Below are 12,109 nucleotides of genomic sequence, written 5' to 3'. Positions count from 1 at the left end.
CATTGGACATTTTATTTGTCTTTTAATAATAATCTTGATCGTGAGATAGAGATTGGAACCTATGTCATGCGTGTTCTACAGACAACCTTACCATGACGTTCCCTATTGAATGAAAGATTGCAGAAGTTATCTTTATGCCGTATTTACTACTCACATTTGCTATGCAAAGTATCCTGAATTTATAGCTGAAGTGGTTTGGTGATGCCATAGGTAAAATCTTAGTGTTGCATATATATATATATATATATATATATATATATATATATGTCTGTGTGTGTGTATATATATATATATATATATATATATATATATATATATATATATATATATATATATATATATATATATATATATATATATATATATATATAGCTTGCTATGATCATATCAATCCAAAACACATATACATGTATTCCATGTATAAAATGTGCAGTCATGACTTTCACTTAGCATTATGTACTCAAATATTGTTGCAATGCCGACAAATTATAGTCCAAGTGTCATTGGAGGTGATCTGAATATTGCCATATAATTGTGTCATTCAGCAGGTCCTTCTTTGTATAGCATGAATAGCTGAGACTGCACAAATTGGTATCCGTTGCAATTTCTTTGAAAATAATCACCAGGCATTCCCCCTGGCTGTAAACATATTATTTCACATTCACAGTTTTCCTCTGAGCAGCGGTTTCTTACGCAGATATGGGATTTCCCTCCTGCTATTGTTCATGTTTATTTTTCCTTTTGCCTGAGTGAATGAATTGACAACATCGAGCACAGATAATAATTTAGCAAAATTGCAATATGAAGACGGCTACCAATGCAACCGTCTTGGAAGAAAACAATTTAAAAATAAATAAATACTTGTAATACGGTATGCTTCAGTCTCTGAAAATGAATGGAGGTGATGAGTGATTGATGCAATTGTCCAGGACTGATTCAGAAGGTTATTGAATTCTATCATGTTTAAGAGATGGTTCTAATCTACTTTGTGCTTTCTGCCTTCTTACAGAACCTCAACTCAAAGGTATAATCACTAAACTGTATAGCAGGCAAGGCTACCACTTGCAGCTCCAAGCCGATGGCACAATTGATGGAACAAAGGAAGAGGAAAGCAGTTACAGTAAGTTCTTGACCTGTTTTTAACTGAACATATTTTCTATGTTCCTTTTGCTCTTTTACCCCTGTGCTTGATAGTGGGCAGGCGCACAGCTCTCTGAAATGCAGGGCATGGTTATCTAGAGCAGATGACGTCTAGACTGCAATTATACAGTCAATAAAGTGTGTTATACTTTAGATGCTAATAGTACAAAAACAAGCTGAGGAGGGGGACGAGGTTGTTGACAACTAGGAGAATGAAATGTTATTTCCATGGAGATCTAGAGATGTTCTCTAGATTGCATTACATTTCATCAAAGAACATATATTCACCCACACACCCTACCAATAATAGACCAGTCCCTACTTCAGTTGTACCCCGTTACTAATTTAACCCTTATCCTTCCCAGATGAGCCATTGTATACCAATGAGCCTTCTCTGATAGCAGGAAGCTGGTTAATTTCAAACTAATCGTCTCCAACGCCTCCCTATCAGGAAAGAGTGTGTTGGAGAAAAGCAATACACACTCACACGTAACAGTGTTATCACTTCTTCTGGAAAGTTCCATTCTCAGAGACCGTATGAAAGCTGTTATTTTTAGACACATAAAAGCAGATATGAAAGGCAGATGCCACCAAATTGCTGTCATGTGAAAGAATTTAGGATCGGTGCAAAAGCAGCCATTACTTTTTCCTGAAACTTTTTTTTTTAATATAACTCTTGACTTATTAATGTGATATTGTGCACAGAGGCTGACATCATTTCTGCTTTACTAGTATCCCAGGAGTCAAAATTCTGTCTTAGGGCTTTTTACGCAGGGGTATTTTTTTCTTCATATGTTCTATATACTTTGTGTATGTGTATATACATATATATATATATATATATATCCTAACACACACAGACACACTGTTCGGGAATCAAACTCATGACCCCAGCCCTATGAGGCAGATGTGGTAACCACTGAGCCACCGTGCTGACCCAAGATCTAGCAGATGATTTGGAAAGTGTTGCTTATATGCGCAAATATGTGTACATCTCTATTTTGCGTTACAAGCACCTTAAGATACATGCAAACGTAAGTCAAGTATATAGGTGTGTCTGAAGCAAATATGCAGCAATCATATAGCTCAAATATTGCACCTGTTTTGTTTAGGAGCAGAATTTACATTTGGCAACTAATATATTTCAAGAATTTGTGTAACCTAAAATAAACACACCTCTTTGAGATTTATCTTAACTTGCATCTTCGTGCCTTTACTGTACTGCACGACTCTGGTCCGCCTCTTGAATCGCATAGGATCGCAAGTGTTAGATACGTAAAAGCTCAAAAGACTGATGCAAGTTGTACCCATAAGCAGTGTAGCACATTTTACACAAAGCACAACACAGTGCAAATGTATTTGCAGGCAATTCTAAATCTATCCTTTTGTGTGTCATATACCCTAAAAAGAAATGTTGACACTATTAAGTTGCCACCAGTCCTTTGTTAGGATATTGCATAGGTCCTGCTGTGCTCCAGCTTTGTTAATTCTTAGAAATTACTTTTGCATCACCGTTAACCTCTCTTAAATTGGTTTAACCCAAGTAATTGCACTGTGTAGAAGACATTAGCAGATAACTTTCCAGTACGCCTTCACATTATTCTGCAAACCTTTAATTCATTTTAGCAGCCTGCACTCTGAGCTTGCTTTGATTAACTTCCAAAATGCAATTTAAACTGAAATATACAAAAATAAACACTTAGAGCCGCTTGCTCATAGATAAAATATAAGCTAGGGGATTTTTTATGTTTGTTTGTTTTTTAATATATCAAGCAAATAGTACTTTTATGTGTTATCTTTATTGTATACCTGTGTGAGCTTTTGTATTGTTAAGAACTGCAATATACTTGGTAAAAAAGACAGCATCTGCAATTCAAAAACATATTAATTCTATTACGTATCTGCAACTACAAATTGAAAATCCAACTTTATTATGTGTATATATTTATATATAATGTTTTCCTTGCTCGTTCCAATACATTTGTCTTGTATGATTGTATTTGTCTTTTTTACTTTGTTTACAAGAAACAGAAAGTAGATGTATAAACAACCTGTACAATATTCCTGTGAGATCCCAAAAATGCACCTTAATATTTTTTCTTATAAAGCATAATAAAAAATAACATTTGTATAACTTATATTTTATTAAATAACTGTAAACTGCAATTAAAAAATGGAGACTTTAATGCAATAAGACTATTGTTGGCAAAAACAGATCTTGACATTAGAAACAAGAAGCGTGTAATGTTTTTTGTTTTTTTTTAAATGCAACATCGAAATGATTAGTCATTCAGTTTTACTAACACAAGTTGCAATTTGAATGAATACAAATGAATGCCTGATAGTAAGAAGTGGCTATGAATTAATCACAGAGCAGTGAAATAATTACACAAATCTTGTTTTTCGTATTAGTTGTTATTATTGTTATCATTATATTAATGTAGCATTAGTCTCTTCTAGATTATAACTGCTTATTTCATGTGGCAGTAGTACAGTAGTTCTTTACATTAACAGAAGACGTGCATCACACGTGCGGTGATAAATTACAGTCCCTATGAAATAGTGAGCCACTTACTGCTACTTGATGTTTTTAAGAGGCTGCATTAGGAAGCTGGCTGCAATGCTTGAAAAATACTTAAGCACTTGTAGTATGCTGATATAACTATACTCAGTTTGTTTTCATTTGTATTTGTTTCAGCTTTGTTTAACCTCATACCAGTTGGCCTACGAGTGGTGGCAATTCAAGGTGTTCAAACTAAATTATACCTGGCAATGAACAGTGAAGGTTACTTGTACACATCAGTAAGTACTCATGTATTGGTGAAATGCATATATTATAAATGGTGCATGCATGAATTAAAATACATTCATACTGTTGAATATATCTTGTTATTGGGACTTGTAAGGATGTGTTTGTGCTTGCAGTACAGATCTGTGCAAAAGATTGCTACTAGTAAAAGGATCAAAGCGACCCAGGTCATTGTCACCTGATTTACTAACAATGATACCTCTGTAGAAATGCTTGTACCTGTTGTATATTAGTTCTAATGTGTAGAGGGGTAGGGTATTAAGTGAGGCATTGATTGTTCCATTGCAGTAAGAATGTAACAAGTGTGTAGGAGGGAATATAGATGGATCAGCTTCTCTTGCAGTTAAATTGGAAGTGGACTACCCCTGCTCTTTCTAGTACCAAGTCCACATCAACCACTGTTTTATATATATATATCGCCTTTCTGTGACAAATAAATGTCCCTGCTTATGAAAACAAAGAGGAAAGTAATGTAGTATAGGTTCTATAGCTTATTACTTGGACATCTGAGATTTTATAATAGAACGCTGAAATAAAACGTTAAGGACAAATGGCCAGAGACTGGCTTTACAACCTTCCAGAAATGTAGTTATTAGCAGAATTTGGCACACAGCCTCTATGGAATCTACCACAAGCCTTCTCCATGATACAGTTACTAAAGTGTGGGATCCCTAGTATTTAAATAACGATGGCAGCACCCCAGGCACATCATAACTCCTTAATTTCCCCTGTCAGTTATCTTGTTACTTGGCTCTTATGGCTCATCTGCTGTTTGTGTGTGGTCCACCCTAATGGGTTCACAGAGTTGCTATGATTACTACCCCTCTCCTCCCCCCTTTGCCTCCCCTCTCTCCATTATTTACCACCCACCTGTGTGTTCTCTTCACCTCTTCCTAACTATGGATCACCCCCCCTCCTTAATTCCCTCCCCATGCCTAACAACCCTTTAAAAAATTACAAAAACCCAGCAGCTATTTTTTATCACTTGTTCCCAATATTACCTGGTCTCATCATCTCACGTCATCCCATGTTACCGTTTTGTGTTTTCACTTGTCCAAAGGCTGTCCATAGGATCCCAAAATCTTTATGTTTTTGTTTGAGTTCTAATATTCAATGTTCTGTATAACTTGCCATGTCTATGTCTAATGGATTTTGTGACCTATATTGTTTCTCTGCTGTTAAAAAATAAAAAGTAAAAAAAAAAATGGTTAAGGAACGTCTGCAATGGAAGGGTTGAGGAATCACAGTTTCATAAAGTTTGGCAATGAGAATTCCCAACAGGAGAAGAACAAAATGGCACAAAGCAGAGCCATAAGAATGTGTAAAATGATGTGTCTTACTATATATATGCATAGAGTGTATACTCTATAATGTGCTCCGTAAATATCTTCTTGTTAAAAACAGAATGGGTATTTAAATTGTTTGAAGCTTTCATTTGTCATTTGACTTGGATTGTTCATGGGGGGGGACCACTTTCACAATTTCTCAAACAAAGCTAGTGTTATTGTTCCACAACAAGCACGATTGTATGTGGGGGGTTGCCCAATGTAATACAGTATCCTGCAATAAACTCTATTGACTTTATGTGCCAAGATTGAAAATATCGGTCACCACAACAGATGAGCATGGCATACGTTTTCAGCACTCCATTCCACATTTTTAATGATTGAGTTCTGTCTGCAATATTTTTTGTAGATATTATAAAAAAAATTATACTGCACTCCAAGTTAATGTCTTAAATAGCAAATGTCACTTTCTAGATGATGTAATAATCCATAATTATGCAGTAGGGTGACTTTTTTTTACCATAGTTTGGACATTTTGTAGATTTCACTCTCAGTAGATGAACAAAAATGACTCCTCTGCTTTCACTGCTTGAGAGTTAACTAGGTGTGGCGCGGCTACTGCTTTACAGCAATGGCTGTCCAATACTTAGAACGGCCCCCAGGTTGTTTTGGAACTTAAATGAACAAAGAGATACCTGACTTATATTTAGGTCACAACCATATGACCTTCAGTACACCTGACCAATTCCTGCACACATGAATACAGCACTCTCTCTGGGATAGCTGTGCACAAGACATCAAAGGCGGGACTCTGTTGACTGTAAGAGACCATGTTGAAGTGGTCACCACTACAGATAGGCTGTAGGTCTAGTAGGATCCACATAATCTCTCTCACAGCACACCTACAGTTAGACCATATATTTATAGGCTCTAACATAAGCTTGGATGTTGGTAACATTCAAGCTTATGGCGTTGCTTGTTAACACACAATTTTCCTATCAAAAGTTTTAAAAATAAATAAAGAGATACACACAGAATAAATTCAAGAATAAAAAGGTAAAAAGACACACATGCACTTAACACATACACTTTATTATGGCTCAAAACAGAGACAGATCCCCCAATAATAATATATCTGTAAATAGTAGAATTCATATAAAGAATGTGTTGTGGGATGAGATAAATTTGTGTAAGTAACTATTGGAGAAACAGGAAAAAGTATTTTTTTATTAAAAAAACTTTTTAATAATGTATTTACTAGACGATGGTACCAAAAGAAACTCATATCTGTCCTGAAAATAAAAATACAGAAACAAAATGTATTAAATAAACATTGTTGGTCAGCATGGACATGCCTATATGTAGATGCACAAATGTATCCAGAATATTATAGTAGGTGGATATCCCATTAAGTTAGTCCATTTATGCAGTTATTGTACCATTGGATGATTTCTTAAAATGCACAAACATCCTCTTGCAAAATGTATCTTTATATGTCACTCATTAGATGTAGCATTTGACAGTAATCTCTGTCCTGCAACCTGGCCGACATTTAAGAGTAAGCTAGCTCAATCAATACTTGTGCTATGACTTTCCCACAAACTGTGACAGCTTATTACAAGCTTCTCGGCTCCCATTTCACTCTTGTAACCGATGACTCATACATACTGTTTTCAAATGTTGATTTTTTTTTGTTTCTATTTTTGCTTGAGCCATTATATATTTTTATTTTATTTTTTAAAAACTATAGAATTTATACACTCTAATTTTATTGCACACAAAACACCATCCTTAGCTGCTATGTTATCAGTATTTTAGAATATTACATTTACATCCATTTGTGCCTATATTTATGGTGCCCTGTGGCGGAGCTACCATTGGTGCAGCAGGTTACGTGCACAGGCACACATGGAGATTATGGGGCCCGCTACACTTGGAACTAGCGAGCTGTGGGCCCCGGATCCCTTCTTCATGCTTCCCAGCATCAGGACCCACAGCTAGTTAGTAATGCCTCTGATGGTGCCTATATATATATATAAACATACTCGCCAACTCTCCCGGAACGTCCGGGAGACTCCCGAAACTCGGGTCGGTCTCCCGGACTCCCGGGAGAGCAGGCAATTCTCCTGCATCCAGCAAATACCTGGCCAAAATAATGCGATTCGTGGCGAAAAACATAATTTTTCAACGAGGGTTCGGGGCAAAAATTACGCAATTCACCGCGCCCCGCCCCCTGCCACCCTCTAGTCACGCCTCCTGTCTGGGATCTCCCGGACTTCAGTGCCTAAAAGTAGGCATGTATGTATATAAATATGGTCCCACAATACCCCTCCAGTTTTCGGCTGGCAAAGCATGCTGGGACTTGTAGTTTCACAACACCTGGAGAGCCACAGGTTATCAAGTCCTGAACTTAGTGGCCAAATAAGCGCATTTGCAAAAGCAACAAAGATTTTCATGTCTGTCTGTTTGGTAAATGAGTTTTAGTCATACTTGCCTACTTTTGCATAGTTAATTCCGGGAGTTCCGGGGCGGGGTGCGGTAAATTGTGTCATTTTGACTCCGCCCCCCACGACAAAAAAACCCACCATTTTTATTGCGGGGGCACAAAATGACGGGATACTTGCCTGCTCTCCCGGGAGTCCTACTCGGATTTTGTGAGTCTCCCGGACATTCCAGGAGAGTTGGCAGGTATGGTTTAGAATTTCTGTGGAACATGATGTTTGAAAATATGTCTGTTTATTGCTAAGAAATGTGTAGTTTCTTATTTATTATTATTATTTATAAAGTATCTGTATTTCTGCACAAGTGCAGACGTCACATGACTTTGCTGGGTAATTGTTGTGTAAATAAAAAAAATTAAATGTTGTAAAGTAAGGAGCTAGTTAATTTATGTCCATATTTCTATCATTATAAGTTAGCTGCTGTATTTTTAAAACAAGACTGAATTATAATGCTGCTGTACCAAGTCCCTTAATTTAATATACACCCCAATTATTGGATTTTGTGGGGTATAAAGACTTTACAGAGATGAGCCGACAAGCTGCAGCTCTGCAACAAAGCTATTTCATCTTGTGTACCCATTGAATGAATTTCTCAATTCACATTCGCCTGCATAGAAAGGTAATTACTTGTAAGAAACAGAATTCCCCATCTGCAGTTCGGTGACAGAAAAGAATTCACAGTTCTTCATTCCCCCATGAGACAGGCACAGTGAACAGGATTTTCTGTGAAAATGACATTTCAGAATGTGTTTTGTAACTTTTATTATTATCATTTTTTTTCTTATTTGGCTATTTTAGTACTTTTTTTAATTTTTATAATTTATGTAATGAAATACTTATTATGTATTCTAGCGCACTTTGTGCTTGAAAAAAGACCCTTTCAGCCAGGGACTCTCCCCTTACCTGTATACTTTGTGTGTTCATGGTTCATTTATGAAGACGTCCATCTTCCAAAAAGCTCTCACATTTAATACGGATGGTGACCTCTCTCTGTCTCTCAGCATAACCCAATTATAGCACAGACATGCATGGAGAATGTGATGTACATTTGCTATGGGTTGCTGAGCCTCAATACTGTGCTGATGTGACATTGAAAGATTAATGTATATTATAGATCTATAAAGCAATGTAGAGGAAAAACACTTTAGCAGCCACTCAGTAACAAAGTTGTTAAAAAGGGAAAACACAGTGAAAAAAGAGGTGTCCTGTAAATTTAGCTTTGAATTATTCTGTTTTTAATATTATTTATACAATAATATTTGGCAAATGGATGTGTGTTCTTCAGCACTTGAGTATCTCTCCCTCTCTCTCTTTCTCCCGATCTCCCTCTCCCATCTCCCCTCTCTCCCTCTCACTCTCTCCCCCTGTCCCTTTGTCTCTCCCTCTCTCCCCCTCTCCCCCTCTCCCTCTGTCTCTCTGTCTCTCTCTCTCTTCCTCTCCCCCCTCTCGCTCTCTCCCTCTTTCTCCCTCTCCCCCCTCTCGCTCTCTCCCTCAGTCTCCCTCTCCATCTCTCTCTCTCCCTCTCCCTCTGCCTCTCCCTCTCTCTCCCTTCTCACTCCCCCTCTCCCCCTCTCCCCCTCTCCCCTCCCTCTCTCTCCCTCTCTCCCCCTCTTCCTCTCCCTCGCTCCCCCTCTTCCTCTCCCTCGCTCTCCCTAAATCTTTCTCTCTCTCACCTCCTCTCCTTCTTTCTCCATCTCCCACTCTCTCCATCTCCCTCTCTCTCTCTCCCCTTCTCTCTCTCTCTCTCTCTCTCCCACGCAAATCATGCACCATTAAAAGTGCACGTACCTGTCTAGTTGTTTTGGCAGCTTTCCAATACAGCTACCTCTTTAGTAGAGTAAATAGAGGGATTTGCCACCTTGTGTTTCCTCTCTACCAACTATCGAAGTGATGGTGGGATAATTTTAACCTCCTGTCTATGGATCTCATGAAATCAGTGAGATTGGGGGTAAATATCTTGAGACTCTAAGACAGGGTTGAATGACAGGAGACTCCTGAGCCTTCGGTAGGCTTGACAGATCTGTAAATATGAATGCTGTGTATATTATAAGCATTTTTGAAAGCTGTCTATTTAGTGTATACGGTGGTATGCCATACTGCCGCTCCTGCTGCCTTCATTGTTACACTCCCAAATTCCATTCATTCACCTACAGTGCCGTCACATTTTTCATACCTCCACTTCTAAATTTTCACTTCGACCACTATATGTCTATAATGTCTATATATATATATATACTTTAGTATTAAGATAATTTCTGCACTATATTTATCCACTTCCCAGACACACAGAATGCTCTAACGGGTTTTGATAATTGGTGTCCCTGTTCTGGCATAGTCACATACTATACCAAGTTTTCATCTCTTTCCAGTATCCTTATAAAATGCATGAAACTAATCAAAATGGGGAGACAGGTTTATTTCAAACAGCATTTAAAGTGTGCACTCTTTGGTAATGTTCATATTTTATTGCTATTTTACACAGTGCAAATTCTTACGAAAGATTACTTAGCGTGTGTATAGTGAGGCTTTTTGAGGATTTACACGCTTTTTTGGACTCACATAATGTATTCCATTTCAATTTGTATGCTTTGTTTTATACAATGGAACTGAAATCAAGCATTGTCCTCTAACACATTTTATACATACGGATCTGCCTTAACGTTCCATCCATTATTCGATGATTAACATGTATTGTTGGTGAAGCATTAGATTTGAACTTGTTGAATTATGTCCATTAAGATTAACACATGATATTGAAATAGTTTATTCATGGATGTGTTGAAGATGTTATAATTTTATTAAGGTGAATAGTTTATCTTGTGCTTTTCTACATGTAATAAGGGAATACATCATTTTCACTGTTATTAAAATTGATTGACATCCGTCAATCATTTTGTAAAAGGAGAAATATCACTTTTTCTCCATTTTAATAACACTTCTCTCTGATTACTACATTATGCCATCTCTGGTTCCCGAAATCCAAGAAAAGGAATGTTTATCTCTTTGTATTTGAGATTGCGCCTGGGATGTATGATGTATGTTTGTCTCACACCAATCTTTTTGCGTAGGCTTGACTGGTAGAGCATCGTGGTGACAACTACATTTCCAAATCAGCTGGAAAATATAACATCCATCCTATGTCTAATCATTGATTATATACACTCTGCATGTTCCCGGCTCTCACTGTCTTGTCACACACTTATCAGCATCGGGTTTGAACTGACTTGTGCAAACCTGATGATGTTAAATATATGACTCACCAATGGGGACCGGTTGTCTGCAGATGACATGTGTCTGGTGTTAGATACACTCTGATACAGCATGTATCTTACAAATGAGTAGATGCCCCCAAAGTCACACTAGCCTTACAGATAAATTCCAGACAAATATATCCAGGGGCAGTAAAGTGCATTTCTAGGCCGCACAACTGATAAATTCATATTCAAAATAAATTACTATTGTCCATTCTAACTGGTAGACGTTGTAGCAGAAAACTGTTTACTTGTTAAATATTAAGTTACAGCAGTTGTAAAGTTCACAGCATACAGAATGGTTACAACCTGGTCTTTCATGATTTCTAAGAGAGAGTGTGTTGAAAGGATGCAAGCTGGTTTATAAACTTTTAACAATAGTGAGTGTGTTTACAAGATGATGTCACCACAGAGGTCACATGAGCAGTTACAAAGCATTCGATGAATCACCAACATGGATCTGCATTCTAGTAAATATCCGTTAGCTATTAAAGGATAAATAGTCCATATCATTAAAATAGATAAACAATATGTAAATTGACAATTTATATATATATATATATATATATATATATATATATATATATATATATATATATATATATATCTAAAAGACAAAAGAAGAGAAGCGCCACGCATAGTGTATTAAATGACCAACAATTAGTCTTCTCAGTGTGACAAACAAGTGAATTGGCCTCGTACCAAAAAACGAATAATAAACAGCTTATCTGTAATTAGATTCCCGACATCCTATATAGAATCCTTGATGTCCAGTCCTTATGGCTCCAGAAATTCAGATCACTTCTCATTGACAGCTCGTTTCTTTAGCCACTAAGATATACTTCAGTTGGAAACACCCACATATATATATATATATATATATATATATATATATATATATAGTCGGATTTATAATAATAATAGAATTGTAGAGTGCAACCTGATTTGCTCGAATTTATCTCTCTATACCTATCTATCTAAATAAATAAATAAATATATATATATATATATATATATATATATATATATATATATATATATAGCACATGCTCAGGAGAGGCTTCCTCTTTCTGGAGGTGCGGGCACCTTAGATTGGGGATCACCAGGCAATGCAGGGCCCCC

At 36.8% G+C, this 12,109-nt stretch overlaps 1 protein-coding gene across 8 annotated transcripts in view; it reads left to right on the top strand.

Moving 5' to 3' along the window:
* The window catches only part of FGF13 (fibroblast growth factor 13), a 281,106-nt gene that overhangs the window by 228,383 nt on the left and 40,614 nt on the right, over window positions 1-12,109 (top strand). For all 8 annotated transcript variants that reach the window (XM_075187305.1, XM_075187304.1, XM_075187309.1 and 5 more), the window contains 2 exons: window positions 1,010-1,120; window positions 3,839-3,942. In XM_075187305.1, coding sequence (XP_075043406.1) covers window positions 1,010-1,120; window positions 3,839-3,942 — 215 coding nt within the window. The remainder of the gene's footprint in view (window positions 1-1,009; window positions 1,121-3,838; window positions 3,943-12,109) is intronic.

The sequence above is a fragment of the Mixophyes fleayi genome, chromosome 9 (assembly GCF_038048845.1).
Source record: "Mixophyes fleayi isolate aMixFle1 chromosome 9, aMixFle1.hap1, whole genome shotgun sequence".
NCBI classification, from domain to species: Eukaryota; Metazoa; Chordata; class Amphibia; order Anura; family Limnodynastidae; genus Mixophyes; species Mixophyes fleayi.
Note: the sequence above shows the minus strand (reverse complement) of the source record. Positions and strands in the feature narration are given on the sequence as shown.